Source organism: Protopterus annectens, chromosome 1.part1, assembly GCF_019279795.1.
Source record: "Protopterus annectens isolate FY-2018-M chromosome 1.part1, PAN1.0, whole genome shotgun sequence".
In the NCBI taxonomy this organism is placed as follows: domain Eukaryota; kingdom Metazoa; phylum Chordata; order Ceratodontiformes; family Protopteridae; genus Protopterus; species Protopterus annectens.
Window position 1 is genome coordinate 1,284,864,592 of NC_056726.1, and position 22,240 is coordinate 1,284,886,831.

At 40.4% G+C, this 22,240-nt stretch overlaps 1 protein-coding gene across 1 annotated transcript in view; it reads left to right on the plus strand.

Moving 5' to 3' along the window:
* The first annotated feature begins 7,495 nt into the window (after nt 1-7,495).
* The window catches only part of TMEM238 (transmembrane protein 238), a 113,316-nt gene continuing 98,571 nt past the window's right edge, over nt 7,496-22,240 (plus strand). The window contains exon 1 of the mRNA XM_044081553.1: nt 7,496-8,045. Coding sequence (XP_043937488.1) covers nt 7,621-8,037 — 417 coding nt within the window. The 5' untranslated portion in view covers nt 7,496-7,620 and the 3' untranslated portion in view covers nt 8,038-8,045. The remainder of the gene's footprint in view (nt 8,046-22,240) is intronic.

Below are 22,240 nucleotides of genomic sequence, written 5' to 3' on the forward strand. Positions count from 1 at the left end.
AGATTATTTTCTTTTAGACTGGCTTTGTCACCTGCCCTTTTGTGGGAGTCATACTGGTGAAATATGGTATGGCCTAAAAGTTAAACTCACTAGATGTTTTTCTTCTCTTTGAGCTCAGGTCATGGATGAAAAAGGTCAAGAGACCAGTCGACTTATCCGATAAACAAATTGTAAATACATTTCATTTTATATATATATATATATATATATATATATATATATATATATATATATATATATATATATATATATATATATATATATATATATACATATATATATATATATATATATATATATATATACATACATATATATATAGGGTTTCAGGCATTTTTTTCAATTATTATGAATGCATATGTGATATGGTGATCTATCTTATGTTCAGGTTTAACCCTTTACTGTTAGTTCAAGATCTGTCATTAAGACAACTCAATCTGATGTTTTCTACTATCTTGGAGTCTTTATTGCTGTCGCCTGAGTTTAGGAAGGGGGTGTGTGTGAGAAGTGGCCTAGGTTAAAGTTTTTATTGCCAGCTCTTTTAAGGAATAAATAACATCACATTTTGATTGTAATAGGCTGTGTGTTTGGATTTCATTTTTGCTGAACCCTTGGAAGAAAAGTTTATGTCAGCAAAATAATAATAGTATAAATACAGCAAATTGCAATGACATTACATAAGAAGTATACAATAGTGAAAACAAATTAGAAGAAATTCTGCATTAACAATTGAAGTCAACTAAGTTATACTAATATAAACAACAATGTGATAATATAAATTGAGGATAGCTGAAACACTTCAGCAGTGTAATGAGGAGCTTACTAGAATAGAGGTTAGACATAACCTATAGCTGAAGATTCAGAAATGTATTGTATGCTATTCATCAATATTTGTTTGGAAAGCAAGAAGTGCATTTAATTGAGTAGTAGTAATTTACTGTTTCAAATAATGCATGCACATATTTGTTGTTTTTAATACAATGACAAATACAGCCCAGCAGTAACTAAACCTTTACCCCATCCTTTCTTTAGAATCCTAGCAGAATATGTTTACTGCTCCAGAATTGATAATCCGTGGAATATGAGGTATCATTAGTTGCAAAGACATCAAGTGGGAAAAAATGCACATCTGTTAGAAATGACTGTGTACACTCTGCATTATTATTCATTGCCCTTTTTGTCTAAGTCTTATTTTTCTGATTAATAATGTCTTAATAACAGAATCAGAAGAACAATAGTAGTCATTGTACTTTGACAGAAGTTGTGATAACAAACTGTGACAAGCTGCAATCCAACTCCTGATTAGTTCATGCTGTAACATCTACATGCTACACGATACCACATACATTTTTTTTACCCAGACTCAACAGAGACAATGAAATCAACCACATAAATTAACTCTTTTCCACCAATACATATAAATTCCTAGAGCAGCACAATTACACGTTCATCTGTGTTCAGTGTCTTAGCTCAAAATTAAGACGCAAAGCCAAAAATAATGGGAGGACAAAAGTTGAAAATAAGGAACAATTTTTTTTTTATGTTTTACTCTAGCTCACTTACATAGTTAATAGAACAACAGGATTTACATAAATATGCATTTTCTGGTCAACAGTATGAAACTCTGAAGTCTGGCATTATTGACTTATAATTCTTATAAACTGACCATAAAAATCACAAATTTTACGAAGGACAGAACAAAAATATGATACAAAATCAGGGATAGCTTGTTAAACATGGTTGAATTCTTTGAGAAGGTCACCAAGGCCCTGAATGAGGGAAAGACAGTGCATACTGTCAGTCTTGACCTAGCCAAGGCATTTGACACAATCCCCCACTCAGGTATTATATAGAAACTCTCCCAATTGTAAATTAATCCCTACATTACCAGATGGGTAGCCAAATGGCTCACCGACAGGACACATACTGTCAAATGGGTGACTTCACCTCTATCAAAAGAACAGTCACCAGTGGCATACCACGAGGTTGTTTGCTGGGCCCCTTACTGTTCAGAATTTATTTCTCAGGTGTTCAGGCAAACTTGGATGGCTTGTGGCTAAACAAGTTCACTGATGATTGCAAACTGGGAGCAAACACTGAGTCCCCTAATGATGTTAATATACTACAGATGGGATTAAAGCAGGCAAATGATTGGTGACAAAGCCACAGATTAAAGTTAAATGCAAAAAATGCATTATTATTCCATTTGGGAAAGCTGAAATCCCTGCTAATTACATTATAGACAGCACCCCATCCCCCAAATGTAGACCCATTGGTACATGATCTGGATACTCAGGTTGATAGCAATCTGCGCTTTGGCCAGCATGTATCCACAGTAGTAAGGAAATTTAAGTAAAGGCATAGCATCTAGATCTAAGGATGTTATAATTCTATTATTCTCTGCCCTCATCAGACCAGTAATTGAGTAAAATGCTTCATTTTGCATGTACCTCACCATATACCTGCAACAACTGAAGAGATCAGAGTCTTACTTTGAAAGGTTGAAAGCCCTTTCACTGTATTCTGTCACCACTGTGTCTAAGTGGTGACTTCCACCTGGCTTAAAGGGCAGTCTCTGACTCGGCCCTGACACAAATGCTACTCATTCGTAAACTGCAGGAGGATCACTCACTCACTCCAGGGATGTTAAATTAGCCTCTGACATGAACAGATCATGCAGGAGAGATAGATAGAGCTCTCAGAGACTGCCACTTCTGTGGAACACTATTAACCGCCTATGAACCTATAATAATTAAGAGGCATGTTTGGCAAACATAAATGCCTGGCACAGCATTCATACCTCCCATGTAGGGAGTTGTGACCTAGTACCCCATTTAATATAATCTATTCTGTGATCACTGTGCATTTAGGAAATGACTGTGACACCTCTCAATGCAGCTGTCCCATGTATGAACATAAGTTCATAGATTCATACGTGTTTACTAGACAAATGACCACAAGGGCCTTTTTAAGCTTAGACATACATCCCAAATCTCTGACAAGTTCTGGCACCCTTGATGGCTTGGGAGATGAAACATTTACAAGCAGGGTCCTGGGAGATGAACCATTTACAAGCTGCCTGTGTCCATTAGAGACATAGGTGCTAAACCAGGGATGAATTTCATAGGATCATAGGAAGTTACTAGGCTATTGGCCCTGAAGCCCTTACAAGCCTAGCTAAGAATTTAGCCCATGTTCTGACAAGTCAGCACTCAATGCCCCTGTCCAGCAGGGACACAAGTGGAATCCCAGGGGTGTATTTTCTGTTCCCCATCCAGTTATCCAGGTTGCACTTAAAAAGGGTTAATGAGGTACTCTGCTTGATGTTGAGAGGGAGTCTATTCCATAGAAGGTAGAGTCTCTGGGACACAAATCTGTCCCATCAAAAAGTCCTATTGATGTCATAGACCAGGTTGAGGTTGTGCCTGTGGATTACTCGAGTGCAACTTAACTTGTGGATTTGCAGCAGCCCCATCAAAGTGGGTTCTGAGATTGTTTTGTATGCCACACAGAGGTCACCTCTAGGGGTCTGTATGAGACTGAGTAGAGGGACAGGGCTTTTAGACTATCTGTGTAGGGTAGATGTTTGAGGCACTGGATTCTTCTGGTAAAGTACCTCTATGGTATCTCCAGCTGCTGCATGTGCTTTGTGAGATACATGCTGAATTGGGCATTGTACTCAATAATGGGTCTTCTAAAGGAAGAATACAGGGATGTTATGAGCTCCTTGTCCCTGGATGAGATACCCCTACTAATGTGATGGGCCATGTAGAAAGCTTTCTGTATAACTGAGGCAATATGGTGGTCAAAAGTCAGTTTGCTATCAACATGGTTGCCCAAGTCCCTCACGATTGATTGCATGCTTAGGACCTTGTTATTAATGTGATAATTTGTGGGGATGTCACTCTCCCCATGGGGATGATGATGCATTTTTTTGACATTCAGTTCAAGACCATGTTTCTGGCACCAGTCTTTTGTTTGGGTTAGAACCTCTTAGATGAAGTCCACATCACTAGAGGAATTGATGTCAGCACCCAGCTTGCAGTCATCTGCAAACCTGGTCAGCCATAGCCCACTGGTTTTGGCCTGCACCTCAGAAAAGTATATCCAAAACAACAGAGGCCCCAAGACTGATCCCTGGGGCACAGAGCTCATTACAGGTCTACTGCTTGAGGTGGCTTCCCCTAGTTTGACTAGGTGGGTTCTTGCAGACAGTCAGTTTACTACCCATCTAGTAACATATGGATTAATGCCTAGTTGAGAGCATTTATCTATTATACCCGAGTGGGGAATAGTATCGAAAGCTTTGGTCTGGTCAAGGTAGACATTGTGCATCATCTTCTCCTCATCCAAGGCTTTGGTGACTGTCTCAGAGAAGAAGATCAAATTTAACAGGCATGACCACCCCTTGACAAAACCAAGCTGTGTGGGATTGAGTGTTTGGAGGTTGCCAATGTCCATGCTAATGAGGTCCATGATAATCCGTTCCATGGCCTTGCAGATCAGGCTAGTTAGGCTGATGGGTTTATGATTCCCTGGATCAGTGGATTCTCCACCTTTGTGCAATGGGATTACAGTGGCTGTCCTCCACTTGACTGGGACAAAGACGGTACTCAGGCTTTGGTTGAATAGGGTGCCTAATGATGCTGCAAGTTTCTGCCTGAGTTCAAGTAGGATGCAGTCTGAGATGTTATCAGGTCCCATGGAGGGTGTATGTTTTTGCCTTTGAGAAAGCAGTGATATCTTGCTCCCTAGAGATAAGGGGAGGAGGGCAGGTGCTGGGGACATCCTGATTTACTGATGGGAGGACAGAGGGGTGAAGTTTTCACTGAACCTGTCTGCCAGCAGGTTGGCTATATCTACGGAGTTTGTGTATGTGGTGTCCTTGACCACCAGTTCTGAGCAGATCTGAGTGCTTCCTTTGAGATTGCTGACATGTGAAGAAGGCCTTATGATTGTCTTTAGTAGATGTGGCCAGTTTAGACTCGAAGTTTGCTTTGGAGGATTTCCCTAGTGCTCTTATTTGCTTGTTCATGCTAAGGAGAGTTTGCTTCCAACTAAGCACCTGCTCCTTTTTGGTCCTGGACAGCAATTTTTTTTCTTTTATTATAGAGTTTATTTATTGCAGATGTCCACCAGACAGGTTTACTGTTCCATGAGGATGATGATTTTGCCCTGTCTGGTATTCCTGATTCCATACAGCTATATAACTGCTCATATAGTACTATGGTGTAGGTTTAGACATATGTGCCAGTTCCTGTGGAGGAAGAGGGGGCTATGCAGCTGTTTATACCTTTCCTCAGGAGGTTGTAATCAGATTTGGAGAAGTTTTTTTGTTTGACTGTAGTTGGGGGGGGAGGGTGTTGGCGGAGATTGTGACTTCTAAAGTGACTGCTTTATGGTGGGACCTTATTATGGAGGATGATGTTGTATAGATGCTGCAGTGGTTACTCATGTTGTTTAATACCAAGTGGGGGTGGGGGTGTCGACCAGCTGGCCCAAGACATTTGCATTGACAAAATCAAGAAATCTCTGGGCATTTGTGTTTTGGCATGAGTAGTTCTTCCAATCTATGGTTAGATAGTTAAAGTCACCCAGGATCAGGGTAAAGAGTTGAATCCTGGTAGATTTGAAGAGGTCCAGATAGGTGGAGTGGGCATCTTGAGTCAATGATGGGGGGCTTTAGCTAGCGATGATTTGAATAGGGGTCTTGTCAATGGTTAACTGCTTGTCCAAGTTACACTTGAACTGAGTTAAGGAGGGACTCTGCTTCACACATATGAGGAGCCTGTTCCAGAGAAAGGGTAGTCTCTGGGATACATACTTGTCTCTCCAGCAGGTCTTATTTATATCACAGGCAAGGTTTAAGTCTTTAGAATGGGTAATTCTGGTGCTATTTGTTTTGCAGATATGCAGGAGGTCCATCAAAGTGGGGTCTGACAATGCCCTGCATGCCAGGCATAGATCTCCCCTCAAAAGCCTGTAGGAGATGGAATACAGGGATATGGCCTTGAGGCAGTCTGCGTATGACTTGTTACTTATGCCCTGTATTCTTTTAGTGAGGAACCTCTATGGACATTCCAGTTGCTGGATATGCCTGGTTATTGTCATACAATTCAATGTGTAGATTTAATAATTCCCATATCCCACCTACTGTCAGTGAAGTTTCTCATGTGTGGACTGGCAAATGGTCATACTACTGAACCAGAAGTGTATGAATTATGTTTTTTTCCTTCGGCCTGGTTTTGACTAATGAAAGCAGCAAAGGGCACTGACACATTCTGGTTTGGATAAGATGTTGTAGCTACTGACATCTCTTTGACAGAAGGAGGAAGATATTTTGCCAATCAGTGTCTCCTAGCAAAGCCCAGTCCCAGGCAGCGGTAGATGAACTTGATGGGAGGTGGTTGAAACAGAAAACAGTGTGTGTGTGTCCCAGTGACTCCACACATCTGCACATTGGGATCTGTGGGTAGGGAGATACACAAAAAGCACTGCCTGAATATGCAGCTTCCTCCTCCTGACAAAAAGGATTAAAACCGGGAAACTAATGGGGGGGGGGGGGGGGGTCACCAAAAATAACTAAAAAATATATAATTTATCTTTGAGAGTCTGTCTTTATCATATTCCTCTAACTGCTTGTACCGTAATTATTTTTTATTTTAAATATAATAAAGAAGCATCCTACTCATATCAAGGTTATTTTTTTATGGATATGCCAGTTTTTGTTGTTGCAGTTTAGCAGTATGTCCATATATTTTCTGAAGCAATAGGCTGACCCTGCAGTTGGGCATTATTTAGTCAGTGTTCTACACTGTTAAACAAATTTATATAAAAAAAAAAAAAATAACTAGATTGCTAGACAGACAGACATCTTGCTGTTTTCTTTGAGTACATCATAAAGGGATAAGGCTACAAACTGTGTTAAGTAACTTTCTTTTGAAGTCATGAGTTTGATTCCCCCAGTCTATATTTGCATAGTAAATAACTATTAAGCCAGTTTTATAAATCTGAGTTTGATTCACTCTGCATACCTTTGTTTTAACTATAAGTAAGCCAGTGGAGTACAAACAGGCTAACATATAACTATATCTATATATATATATATATATATATATATATATATATATATATATATATATATATATATATATCCTTCATTTAATATTAGGACTGTATGTATGCTAGTCTGATGTTATAAAACTTCTTCTTCCCTGTTTCTTTTTCAGATTTCTATTTGATATATTTATTTCTGGACTTGTATTAGTATCTGTTGCTCCTGTCTTTAGTCATGTTTATTTATTTATTTTTTGCTTTTTTTTTCTACCTGGCTGGCATTCTTCATTTTTAAATTTGTTCCTTCCTTAGCTTTTTTTCTTTTATTATGTAAATACTTTGCAAACACTGGATGTTTTTGTTCTGGCGGCTTGTAGAGTACTGTTACCTTAAGAAAAGCTTGTTAAGGTTTCAAGTTTCACTCGGCTTCTGTTGACTGTTTAGGCAGCTGGAGGCTAGTACTTCTCTACTAAACTGGTCAAACCGGTCTGATGGAAAGTCTAGGAGGGAGCATTGAGTGAATTACTGCAGCTTTTAAACACGCACTCAAAAAAGTTGTTAGTAATGGAGTGTGCAGGTTTGGGCCGCTGTAAAATTGCACTGTCATTTGCCATAATTTGTGACCTTTTGGGTCTGGTGATTCTTATGATAGGCATCTTTGCCAAACTTAAGCTGAATGGACAAGATTTTGGGGACCTTTTGATCTACTCGGGATCTATTTTGGTTTTCATTAGCCTCGTTGGCTGGGTTTTCTGGTACACAGGCAACATTGAAATCTCCCTTGAAGAGCTGCAGCAGGATTACAAAGCAAAGACTGGCACACTGGCTCGTCTTGCCCGCAAGATATCCACTCGTTTTTCCACTGCACCTCGTAAGAATGTGAATGTGAAAGAGCGAAAGAAGCTTGAAAACATATATTCTACACATACTGATTTGCCCGCTGGTACCTCTACCCCTTTGCAGGAGGTTACACTCTCATAAAGGTGAAGGTAAGGACTGACATCTGTTTAACTTCTTCTTTTAATTTCTATTTTATAGCTTTTACGAGGGGCGTACTGCACTACATTTGTGCCAGTTGTACTACTCTAACCCTAGTGCCAAGCTCTCTTGAGAAGGCAAAATGGATATGCACATACACTGTACACAAAGAGGAGAAGAACAGATCCTCCCCATAGGAAAAGAGAGAGAGAAGGAGAAAGAAACAGATCCCAAAAGAAAACAAATTTTATTTAGCTATCTGCCATTGTGATCAAATTTAAGCTTATCCAATTTCCCTCAGATGAGAATCACACCCTGTAATTTGTGTTTGTGAACACCTTAACCATTATATCAACCACACCCCCTCATGCCTGCTTGAGTTTGTAACATTTCTCTTATTCTAAACCCTTATTTATAGAGCTAGAAATGTATGTGTAATTAATTGCTAATACATAGTATTCATACTTCTCAACCTCTTAAGGCAAGAAATTTGGACAAAGTCTAAAATAATGGGGGGAGGGGATCAAATGTCCAAAAATAGGGACAGATTTTTAAATATTGTTCTTATAAACTTAGAAAGTTGCTGGAACAATAGGACTTGTGTTAGCAGGCATTTTCTGAAGGATATGAAGTCTGAAACTCCATTATCTGTCATTGTATAGCGACTTTAATCCACAGTGATAGATCAAAAAACTGAGGCAAAAGCCTGGGCATTCTGTGAAAAGTTGAGAAGTTTATTATTATTTAATGTCTCTTTGCGTATGTATTAATGAATGTCTGTTAAAAAACATTGGGCTTCTGCTGAAAAGGGATTTTTTTACTTAACCCAGAAAAAAAATAAATAGATGGATGTTATTAGTGCTTGTACTAGAGCTGTTGTAAAGAAATTTAATTAAAAAAATTCTGAATTAGATATGAACTCTTTGCAGAACTACCAAAGACTATGCCTTTGAGGTAGTCTTTAAGTTACTATGCTTCGCTAAATTTCTCTTTTTTAGTAGTTTAATGTGTTTACTGTTATGGACTTGTATACAGTTGTTTAAAACTCTTAAGGTGAACCCAAAGCCATAATTGTTAAACAATTGCATTCTCTCTGCATATACCTGTTTGTTGAAGTGCAGATGTTTTTGTTGTTGTCTGATGACTCTGGAAGTTAACATCTTTAAAGTGCATGAATGTTCAGTAATTTGTACTTCTGGCTGCAGTACTGGGTAGTATCTCAAAGAAGCACCACACCATACTACGTTTTTGTTGAGGTTGGGGGTGGTTTATGTGACTGACGCTCATGATTGATGGTCACAAACTACAACGACTCACATTACCGTCCACATCCTGAACTACAGAATTATGTGTACACACTGAATTCAGTAAAAACAATACAACTTAACTAATGTGCACTAACATTCTGACAGTGAAAGCAATAGCTAAAAATCCCTATTCTGAACCTGAATATGATTTAATACTTGTCTGAAAGCAGAGGGTGAAGGAGGGGCTGCAGCCACTCTTTTATGCTCTCAGGGTGAAGGAGGGGCTGCAGCCACTCTTTTATGCTCTCAGACTTCTCAGCGTTTTACCAGTTAAGAAAATCTATATTGTCAACCCCAGTGTGGATGGTTGAGGGGTCACCACCCCTCCTTATAGGCTATAGACTGCAAATAATAACTTTGTTATGATAGTAAGTACTGTTTGCCTCAATTGTCATGTGATTACTGCTACTTTCTGTATCTGTCAGCCTCTTAGTGCAATAATCAGTGGCAAAGCTACACTATAGTGAAGAACAAAGGCCCCAGTGACAGATGTTTAAGTACTGGTCTTACATACTTTGATTTTTGCTAGAACAGCTTTTCTGTTAGCATATGTCTTCTGAAGGACACTCTACCTTAAATGTCTGTCATTTAACATCTGCAGCCCTTGATATTCCTTCCTCCAAGGCATGAGGAGTAGATGAAAGGCATGAGGCAATGTCCAGGACATTCGGAGTTGTGCTGTTGATCAGCAGATATCAGCTCACAGCTGCAGTGCAAGTCAATTAATACATTTCAGTTATTACTGGACGGCCATGTACATGATTGAGTGTCAGTGACAGTTATAATCATAGGTTCATAGGTTCATAATCATAGGTTCATACTAGGCTAACTGCCCTTGTGGGCCATCTTAAGCCTAGCCAATGACCCCATGTGGGGATCAAACCCTGCACCTTCTGTTTGTAAGGTGAACACCTTAACCATTATGCCAACCTCCCAACAGTTATTTATGAGATTCGTGGTACATGGGTGAGGTTTGCTACTGCACCTGTGATGCAATGCTTGTTTGAGATGCAACCCTGTACTGAAGTCATTATGTTAAGTGATTAAAAATATATGAAATCTGCAAAGAGTGCCCTTGTCATTCTTGAATTTTATTAGTTTTTTTTCCCATGGTACCTGCAACATATTCATCGTGACTGCATGAGTACCTTAGTCTTATCCCCTATCTGGCTCTTCCAGAGTGCATTCTGTATAGTTTGACTTATCACCAGCATGCTCCATGTTTTTCTTGAACTTTGAAACAGTATATGGGGTGTGTGTGGGTGGTGGATGCATATGTACCTATATACCTGCATTATAATCCATCTTTTAGTCTACATACAGCTGTGTCTTGTCTATCAAGTTGTATATTCTGATGTCAGCCACATTGTCCCCCTTGGGCATTGTCTATGTGTAGTAACTTCCTTAAACACTTCATCTTTCTGAATAGCTCCCTTTTTCCCTTATGATGTTGTCAGTCCTGAATGTTGTGGGGGAGTCTACCATCCTATGAAGTTACACACTTTATGGGGAAGGGCAACCAAGTTAGGTGAGGATGTGCACATTTCATTTGCTGCACCTTTGCCCTTTGGGGTTATTCAAATGCAATATGGCTTACTTCTTGCTAATCCTAAAAATGCCATTGGCCCTAAGCATGTTCAAGCCCTCTGCTGCTTTCGGATCATCTTCATCCTAAGGATGGTTCCTACAGTCTGATTTTGGACATTTGTGTGCCTTATTGGCTGCCCTTGTGATTCATGCAGGTTTGGGCATGGTGATAGAATTATGTTTAATTTTTGTTTTTGAAATGAGATGCACACAAACTGAATAAGTTGGTTTTGTTTTAATTTGGTGATGACTGAGCATGCCAGCAATGCTCAGAGATGACTAGGTATTAGTTCCCATGATGATGATTGTTTTACAACAGTACCCAGTACCCCACCCCTCACCCCCATGGCCTGAGTCTTGGGCGGACCTTGCTACTGCTCCTTGGGGGGGGGGGGGTACTGTTGTAGTGATGGATGCTTGACATGTATATGGATGACTACATATTATTCAGTCATTCTTGTATGAACATGAATAGTACCTGAGAAGTAAATGGCTTTCAGTATTGTACTTATCTGTTTGTATTCAGTTATCTTGTCTCTCAGTTATGAAGGTCTGAGTACAGCAGGCATTTTGTATTAGCAAAACACATTGTCTATTTAATGGAACCTGAGATGATGCTGATATTTCTTTGGGGGGCTGGAGCTAATGTCAGGCGCATTCCTTCATAGGTTCATAGGTTGATACTAATTGGCCCTAGGGCCTACTAATTGGCCCTAGGGCCTATACAAGCCTAGCCATAACAATTTCCTGGCTATTTCTTCCCACCCTATTTACTTCCCTGAACCTCTGTCTAGCAGGGTGACTGTCGTGATCCCCGGGGTGAATTTCCTTTCTCCCATCCAATCATCAAGGTTCCTTTTGAAGATGGCCAAAGAGGCACTCTGCTTGACATGTATGGGCAGTCTATTCCAGAGTCTGAGTCAGGAACCTATCCCTCCAGCATGTTTTTTGTTTATTGTGATGACAAGGTTTAGATCCCTGGAGCATGTGGCTCTGAGGGATTGGGATTTCTTTAAGTGTAGCATGTCCAACAGCTCTGGGTTTAACATGGCCTTGTATGTTAAGCAGAGATTGCCTCTGAGTAGACGATATGCGACATAGTATAGCTGGAGTTTTTTAAGGCGGTCAGCGTAGGGCATCTGCTTTAGGCCTGTGATTCTTTTAGTGAGGTATTTCTGCGGCCTTTCCAGTTGTTGCAGATGTCTTGAGAGGTACATACTAAACTGGGCATTGCATTCTATAATGGGTCAAATGAGGGATGAGTACAGTGGGACAATGACCTCCTTTTTTCCTGGATGAAAAGCCCTTAGTGATCAGGTGTGCCACATAAAAGGATTTCCTGACTGTTGTGGTGATGTGGTTATCGAAGGTGAGACGACTGTCCACCTGTGTCCCTAAGTCTCTTGTTACACTTTCAGTGTTTAGTGCACTGCCACCTATGTGGTAATTCATGGATACATGTTTTTTCCCAAAGGGGATAACTATATTTTCTTGGCATTGAGCTTGAGCCCATGGCTCTAGCACCAAGCATCTGTTTCTGTAAGGCCCTTTTGTAAACTATCCACATCATTTGGGGATTCAATAATAGCTCCCAGTTTGCAGTCATCTGAGAACTTTGTTAGCCAGAGTCTCTTAGTGTTGGCCTGTACCTCAGAGAAGCAGATGCCAAACAAGAGCGGTCCCAGGACTGAACCCTGAGATACTCCACTTGTCACTTGTCTGGAGCTGGATTTGGAGTTAGCTACTTTTACAGTGTGGGTAGTTTCAGTAAGCCAGTTGGCAACCCATCTTATGATGTAGGGATTAATGCCCAGCTTGGTAAGTCTATCTATGATTCCAGAGTGGGGGATGGTGTCAAAGGCCTTGGTGAGGTCCATAATGGCTGTGTGGACCACCTTGCCCTTGTCCATGGCTCTGGAGACTGATTCAAAGAAATCAATCGGGTTCAGGAGACAAGATCGGCCTTTCACGAACCCAAACTGGGTGGGGTCCAGTGTTTGAAGGTTGCCCATGTCTTTGTTTATAAATTCCATGATAATACGTTTCATGGCCTTCCAGATCAGGCTCGTCAGACTGATGGGGCGATAGTTCCCGGGATCCAAGGTGGATCCCCCCTTGTGGAGTGGGATAACTGTAACTGTGCACCACTCAGTGGGCACAAAGCCTGAGGTGAGGCTATGATTAAACATGACACTTAGGTGAGGTGCCATTTCATTTTGTACTTCATGCAGTGCACAGCCTGGGATGTCATCTGGTCCCATGGATGCTGTATTCTTAGCTTTGGAGAGTGCGTTTTTTACCTGTGTGGCCGTTAATACCAGAATTTGGCAATCTTCTGGTATTGAGATGGGCCATTTAGGGGGTGAGAGGGGGTGAAGTTGGCACTGAATTGATATGCCAGGATATTGGCAATATCCTTGGAATCAGTATATTTAATGCCATTCTGTTATAGCTCAGAGCAGATCTGAGCATTGCCATTTAGATTCTTGACATAGTTACAGAATGCCTTGTGGGTGTCTTTGGAATCTTTCGCAATTTTATTTTCATAACTAGGATTTTATGAGGGATCTCAGCTTCTTTATTTTCATAACTAGGATTTTATGAGGGATCTCAGCTTCTTACTGAGGCTGGTAAGGGAGTTTTTTGCATCCTGGGATTTTCGTCTTTTTCTGCAACAGTTTCTTCCTTTTGTTGTAAAGTTTGTTTATGGCAGGGGAACACCAGATTGGCTTCCATTTTTTGGATCTTGGTTCTATTTGGGATGGCATGGTTCATGCATGAGTGTATGTGCTCGTACAGTGCCTTAGTGTAGGATTCAGCAGTCGAACTTTCAGTTCCTGTCTGCATGGGTGTCATGAAGTTTGTCATTTCTGACTTGAGTAGCAAGAAGTTGGCTTTGTAGAAGTTGTTTATGGAGGTTTTTTTATTGGGGGGTGGGGGTGGGATGTGGATGTTAAGGGTGATCAGCTTATGGTCAGACCTGACCAACGAGGGGATGACCATAGTTGTGGAGCATCAATTTCCCATGGTGGTAATGACCAGGTCTAGGATATTGGAGCCTCTGGTGGGAATATGGATTAGATGGTGTTAGAATTTATGAATTCCAAGAACCATTAGACAAAGGTATTGGTACACGAGTTAATGGCAGGGTAGTTGAAATCGTCCAGTATTAGGGTGTTTTGTTGTATCTTAGTATTTTCCAGTATGTTTAGAAAGGTGTAGTGAGAATCTTGGGGCATAGTGGGGGATCTGTAGCAAGCTACAATTTGGATTGCAGTCTTACCTAGTGTTAGTTGAACCTGGAGAATTTCAGACGCATTGTGTTGGGCAACTAGCCTGGTGGTGTGAATATCTTTGGTGAATATGGACACTCCTCCACATTTAGTGTTTCGGTCCTGGTTTGGTGGCCGAAAAGTGTGGTAAGAGTTGTAGCCTGGTATTGCAGGGGTGCTCTCTGGAGCCTTGAACCAGGTCTCACTTACTGCACAGATATCGATGTTCTCCATTTTTAGGAGTGCCTCAAGAGGGTGCATTTTGAGGTTTAGACTTCTAGCATTGAGTAGAATTACCTTCAGAGTTTGCATGCTTGTACCTGTTACGGTGTTGGTTTTGTCCTTTGAGCTTTGCCTAAAAAAGGCACTATAGGGGTGGCAAGAGCCTTAGCCAGTAACCTGAATCCCAGGGGCGACAGGTGCACACCATCTCTGACAAAGCATCTTGGTCTGTCAATCATGTTGTCCCAGGCAGACAGGTACTGGATCCCCTTTGAATGACACCAGTAGCTTAGCCAATTGTTGGAAGTCACTCATTTTGTCCTTATATTGTGGTATCATTCTGGGCGAAGGCAGGATGCTACTCAGAGCTAGTGTCATACCTGCCTGGGCCACATGATCCGAGAGCTCTTCCATGTCTCTTTTCATGTAGTCCAGGGAGGTCATTCTGGGCGAAGGCAGGATGCTACTCAGAGCTAGTGTCATACCTGCCTGGGCCACATGATCCGAGAGCTCTTCCATGTCTCTTTTCATGTAGTCCAGGGAGGTACATCTAAAGTCATTCACTCTAACATGGACAGTGACAGTCATATTTGTACTTGTTGTGGAGTGACTTGAGTGCATGCATTATGTGGCGGATCCTGGCACCTGACAGGCAGGTGACTAATTTTCTCCTTGTTCAGCCTGGTGAATGGGACATTAATCATAGGTGACTCACTCTATAGTCAGGCACACTGAAGTGTTTGGTGCGTTGTCTTGCCTTAGAGGCTGTTGCTGGATGGCACACTGGTGTGAGCTAGGTGACACTTTGGTTGTGATTGGTGTTTGCATTTCAGCTTCAGAGGTCCTTATTGCTTGGGCAGGCTACAGTTAAGGGCCTCTGCATATGTGGATTTAATGTTGCTATGTGTGGGTGTTGGTGGTGTGGGTTTAAAAGGGTTATGTGTTGCTTGAGGTGTAATGTGGGTGTTAACCTTCTCCTCATGACTGTCTAGCACAATCTTGGGTGGAGAGAGCTTTGCTTCCAGTTTGACTATGTAAGTGCATCTCTCACAGGTTGTAGTGTTGGGTAGTAGGAGGAGAGGGTTGTCTATGTGCATGAGGCAATTGGTGCATTGCCCCAGTATGCCCAGATTCACCAGGTGGACAAGAGAAATCACCAGAAGCATACCCTTGGACATGCCTGGTTTGGTGCTTTTTTTGTAAAGTACAGGAGCTGTTTTCCCTTGCCTTAGCAAGGTACTTTGCAATGATATGCTGTTTAGTGCCTACGATTAATTTCTCCTTATTAACAAGGAGAGTTGAGTGCTTGTATCAGTTTAAGGCTTCCTAGTGCTTTCAGCAGGTATTAGAGCAAGTGCTAGTCATAGGGATGCTTAAAGATAAGATGAAAAAAATGGTTTATCCTAAACCCTGCAGTGTGCACTAGATAAGTTAGATGTGAAAGTAGGTAATTTAAGTTTTACCTGTCCGAAAAGTTATGTTTTAGTGGAGAGTCACCATTTTTAAAACAGCAAGATGGATTGAAAGGGGGTTGTCACTTTTGTATTCTGGTACTATGGAATACAGTAGGATGGCCAATAAATTTAAATAGTTGAAGGGGAGTGATTTCACAAAATGATACATTTGTGCTTACTCACACAAGCCAGTTAAAGCAGAGAGGAAATGAGATATATGGTCAAATTAACATAAGAGACAGACAACTAGAAAGACAGTTGTATTTAAGAACACAACAGTAAGCGGTTGGGAGGGTGGGGAAAACATTTCTGCCTGACTCACAAGAGACAGAGCTGTGATCTCTTTTGAAGTTTTAATATGCAGTTAAAAGCAGAATACAAATAAAACACAAGGTAAAGAAAACAAATCACAGTATTCAAAGTATAAAAAGGCAATAAAGTAATACAAAATATAACAAATAAAAAGCAAACTAACCTTTCCTTCACAGCAAAGTGTAGCAGAGTCTGGGTGAGCCTTTCTAGTAAATCTCTGAAATGTTTTATTTTACCCCTTAAATAGAAGGTTTAGTGTCTAGCTCCACCCCCTCCGTTCACAAATGATTAACCTTAAGTGATCTCTTCTATCTTATGTATGAGTCCTTAATTGATCAGTTCTAATTTCTGCCGGACAAGAGGCAGAGTTGTGGTCTCTTTTGAAGTTTTAATATGCAGTTAAAAGCAGAATACAAATAAAACACAAGGTAAAGAAAACAAATCACAGTATTCAAAATATAAACAGGCAATAAAGTAATACAAACTACAACAAATAAAAAGCAAACTAACCTTTCATTCATCCTGGCAACAAGTTGGAAAGTTGTTTGTCTGCGGGCACACATACAGCACCACATTAAATAACAGTTATCATTGACGGCATGATAACTGTTCATACTTAATAGTATGTAGTTTGTGAAGAACACTGAAACCATGACATTTCATTATAAAGGTGAATTCTCCCATCCAAGCACACAAGCACTGACAGTTCACCTTGACAACTGTATTTTGTTCAGTACCTTATAAGTTAACTAACATATTGCTTTTATAGTTATGTGCAGTTACACTCATCATGCTAATGGGAGGATTATCATAGTGCAGTCAACTGAACTGATAATAGTTTTCAACCACCTGTCTGGTAAAATAATACTTTACCATGGGAGAATAACAGAAGCTTGTTTCTCTTTTTCCCTTAAACAAGTATGAGATGGTATATCAAAGATTGTTTAAAATAAGAAACAAAGAAAAGTCCTCAATAGCACTAGGAGCAGATGGCTTGCAGCCATGGATTGTATTACTCTGCTGTGAGTACATTCCCCAACTACTATTGCACCTCTTAATGTTTGCCTCACTAACAGATGCATATGAGACTAATGGAAAAATAGTTTTTGAACCCATATCCAAAACAGCCAAAGCCAATGACTTCTATCCAGCCCCTATCCTAACTACTCTAATTATAATTCTGGGAAATGTAGCAAACCATCAACACTACTAAATATTTTCAGAAATATGATTCTGTCCTCTCCAACATGGCGTCTTGACAGACAGAGGCACTGTGACATATACTGACAGGTGTCCTACTACAAGGTGTCATGAAAGGAGATACTGCCAGCCCAGCTATCTGGAATTATATGTCACTTGTGAATATCAACATGAGTCATATAAGATGTTTGTGTTACAAATGTATTAAAACTGTATGTCATATAAGATGGTTTGTACAGGCATGTGCTGAAGAGGTATTTTACAAAGTGTTGTTTGATATGTATCAACAGTGTACCCTACTGGAACAGAACAGAAATGTATGTACACTATTGTAACTATTTACATGTATATATTTTAGCAGGGGAAACTGGAATACAGAAGGTTAACTTAGAAAAATAGCTGAAATTAAATTACTTTATGGCCAGGCCATAAAAATATGTTCTCTTTCAGTTTCAGTGCAGCAAGAGACACAATGTCTAAAACTAGGGAGATTTTTATGTTGTCTTAAAAGTGTTTTATTGTTTTATGACTTCACCATTTGCGAAAGATCTGAGGAAAAGCTTTTGTCTATGTAGTTTCACAGGAAGATGCTAAATACTAGTAGCATTCAGCGGTACCGGAGTTTACCTGGAATAGAGTCAGATGACAAGAAATGATATCATTCTGCAAGCTATCCCAGCAGTAATATTTGCAATGTTAATTTAAGAACTCTGAGAGAGACAGCATTCTGTATTCTTCCTTGGACCTGACAAGATCCATTCACCACACATTTGCCTTGCTCTGAGTAAGTAAGTCTAGGCAACAGCATAATTCTCTTAGATATAGTCAGGAATACAGCAACGCTTAGATGTTTTTCTTTATTTGAGACTTGTCCTGCAATGTTGCTTTAAATATTTCCTGTGATTTTGAACTCTGATGTCACTGTAATTATATACGGAGAATTTTCTTGTTCTTTTATTATTTATCATTAAATATATTTAAGCCTTTCTTTTTGGCTGGTCTGTGTAGACATATTTAAGTTCTGAGAGTACTTGCATATTTATTTAATCTTGTGGGTCACTCCTTATAACATTGCATTTGGTCAAATTACCATTTGCATTGATAGTAACATTACATAGTAAGATTGGACACTCTCTCTTTGTTAAGGGCTTTAAAGTAGCTGATAAGGAGCTGGCTGGTGGCAATCTTTACTACCTTATAGTCTTGGCAGAAGGAGGCATAGCTAGCAAAGTTGTGCCCGCCTTTCCCAGGTGTGTGTGTGTGTGTCTTTATAAATCAAACCTCAAAGAGTGTGATGTGAGCTACTTGGGCAGAGACACAAAGCACTGGTTGGACAGAGAGGATGCCGGAGGTCTTGGCTTGTCTACTCAGCTGAGATCTCAACTCTATAGCTGTGCCACTAGGAAGTCTTACTGAGGATCTGGCGAAAGAGGGAGAAACAAGCCCAGGACTGACTGTGGTCTCTGTGTGCTCTTAAGGGACATTGCACTTGATACAGAGAACTTGTGTACCTGTTATCATCCCAGTGTACATCCCCCACTGGTGCCAGTGATGAGGATTGAGGCTCCTTGATTACTGGTTCAGTGGTGGAGCATCATACAAGGTATGAACAAAGAGCAACTAACAGGCCTCCCCATTGATAGACCTTACAAAGGCCTATGATTTAGTGGGTCATACTATCTTAATAAACTCCTTGTTCACAACAGGAGTTTCCTCCATGCATAACAGTAGTTCAAGACCTTCCTAACTAGCATGCTGTTCAGGGTTCTGATAGTTTCACTATATTTCCCCTCATCCCTTTTACTCGAAGAACGACAGGGTTTATCCCTGTCTGTAATGTTGTTCTCCATATTTATTAACAAGCTACCTTCTGATTTACCCTACCTCTCTGCCATGTCTTATGTACATCCCATAGTCATGTACAGGTTCATAGGATGATACTAGGCTATTGGCCCAGAGGCTGTTCTAAGCCTAGCCAAGAATTTTGCCCATGTTCCCACAAAGTCAGCACCTGTTTTCTCCTGTCTAGCAGGGACACAGGTGGAATCCCAGGGGTGTATTTTCTGTTTCCTATCCAGTCGTTCAGGTTCCTTTTAAAGAGGGCTAGAGCAGTACTCTGCTTGACATGGGAGAGGGAGTCTATTCCATAGATAGGGGGAGTCTTTGGGGCACAAATCTAACCTGCCAACAAGATCTATTAATGTCACAGACCAGGTTGAGGTGTTGCGTGAGGGTTGTGCAAGTGGATATGCAGCAACTCCATCAAGGCTGTGTCTGAGATGGCTTTGTATGCCTGAAACCAGTCACCTCTGAACAGTCTGTATGAGACTGACTAGAGGGACAGGGCTTTTGGCCTGGTTTTTCCTGGTCAGGAAGCTTTGTGGTTTGTTCAGCTGCTGCATGTGCTTGGCAAGGTACATCCCAAAGGGGGCATTGTACTCGATTATGGGTCTGATAAGGGAGGAATACAGGGATGCTATGACCTCCTTAATCTTGGATAAAATATCCTACCTTATGAGGTGGGCCATGTAAAAAGCCTTCTATACAATGGAGGCAACGTGGTGGTCAAAAGTCAGGTTGCTATCAACTTGGGTGCCCAAGTGCATCTTATCAAAAGCTGATAACTTTGAACGCTAGTTGATTGACCACAAAAGGTCGAATAACCAAAATAGCGAAGACACGGAACAGCAAATTTTCTTCCCAGGGGAAAAACATTGCTGCTCTGCAAAATAAATAAATAAATTAAAACACAGCACTGTGCCCCCCCCCACTCCCCTACTTAAATATACCAACTCTGAAATCGCACCACAGTGGAGGAAATGGGGTACGCTGAGAGGGGTCCTTGGGGTACATTGCTCGTTATGGGTCTAGTACTAGAGGTGGCTTCTCTTATTTTGACTGAGTGGGTTCTATCAGTGAGCCCGTTAGCTACCCATATGTTAACATATGGTTTGATGCCTAGCTGGGAGAGTTTATCTATTGTGCCCGAGTGGGGAATAGTGTTGAAGGCTTTGCTAGGTCAAGGTAGGTGGTGTGCACCATCTTCCCCTCGTCAAACACTTTCCTAGCAAATTCCAAAAGTATTTCAGAAAATGATCTTGACATTCTGTCACACTGGCTGCAAGAACAAAACCCCATAATTAACCATATGGAGGGGAAAAAAAAGCAAGGTTGTGCTATTCAAAGTCCAGCAAACGTTGACCAGAAGTCAAAGCAAAGCAGCTTTCCTATTATCACTTGAGCCAAAACTACAGGTACTTAGGATCTGGCTGGACCCATTTCTCAACTTTACCATATACACATCCAAAGTCGATGAGCTCTTCTTCTGGGCTAAAAATACATCTTATCTCCAGTAGGAATAACACATTTCAGTAGAAGAATCCTAATATCAAAATATGGGATTCCAATGTCATCACAGCCTCAAAAAAAAAAAAAAAAAAAAAAGAATTTGGTGACACCCTATATAACATATTCTGATCCATAACCCTTTCCTCCCAAAGGCAACATCATTGCTTCATATGTCTAAAACTAATGGATCTCAATCAAACAAAGGTCAGTTTTGGAATGTAAACCACTTTTTTCCTTTTTGACTGTAGACTTTGAAAAGGGCTAACATTCAAATGTATAAAGTTAATAAGAATGTCCATATACTTTAACTCTTTTTGTATGGAATTTGGGCTGTCAAATATGCAATGCAGAATGGCCTTCTCTTTGTCATTTATAAGAGAAATGATGCATTTTCAAATCATTCAAATAACCATACCTCTCATCGTCTCAGAGCAAGAACTCTGGACAAAGGCATATGTAGTGGGGGACAAAGGCCGAAAAAAGGGACAATTTTTAATTATTGCTCTTACAAACATAGAAAGTTGATAGAATAACAGGTTTTACACCAGTGTACATTTTTCTGATGGATATGAAGTCTGAAACTCAAAGGGCTGTCATTATTTTCTGACTTCAGTCGTCAATGATTTGCCAGAAAACCACAATTTTATGAGAAATAGATTAAAGTATGAGGCAAAACTCTGGACATTCTTCAAAAATCTGTGCAGTTGAGAGACTTGCAAATAACACAAAAAGCTTTGGAAGGGTCTCCAGGGGGTTTGGTAGCCAAATTACCCTGTCATCTCCAAAGCATGACTAAAAGATCGGAAGGGATTTACCTGAATTCTCCAGATGGAATGGTTTTGCCTTAAGTAAACCACTAGTGTCTCAATAGGCAAGGTAAGAAGGGAGAGTGGGCAGCCCTTTCTGGCACCTCTATATAAACAAAATGGAGGTGATGTAACCCCATCAGTCATTACTTGTTCTAAACATTTGAAATACAAAGAATTCCCCCTTGAAACAATATTCGCGAGAGTATGCTATAAAAATTCCCAACTAAGAATACTGAAGGCCTTGTGTAGCTCTGCAAAAAGGGCACCTCAGGGAAGTCCTTAAGCTTTCTTTTAAAACTGAACCATGTATAGCCACAAGCACGTCAGGTCTGTGCTCCATTGCCTACCTTTAATAACACCTTATGCGGGCCGTATTAAAGATGGAAGGATAGAGTCCAGTCTTTTAACCAAACTTTTAGCAGATACCTTTGTTTCTGGTTGCAGAAATGAAATTGGGTGAAAGTATGGTGGGAAAAGGCTAATTCTGGTCATCTTGGGACAGAGGATTATAGTAGTAATGTTATTATAATTTGGAAAATAACACCCTTCTTTGGAGAACTGAAATAAGTGTTGTGCCAAAATATCTTGGAAAGTCTATAAAATTCTGCTGGCAAACCATCCAGCCCAGGAACTTTAATTCGAGGGCAAGTTTTTGATACAGCCCAGGATTTCTGCATTACTAATGGGGCTGTTTT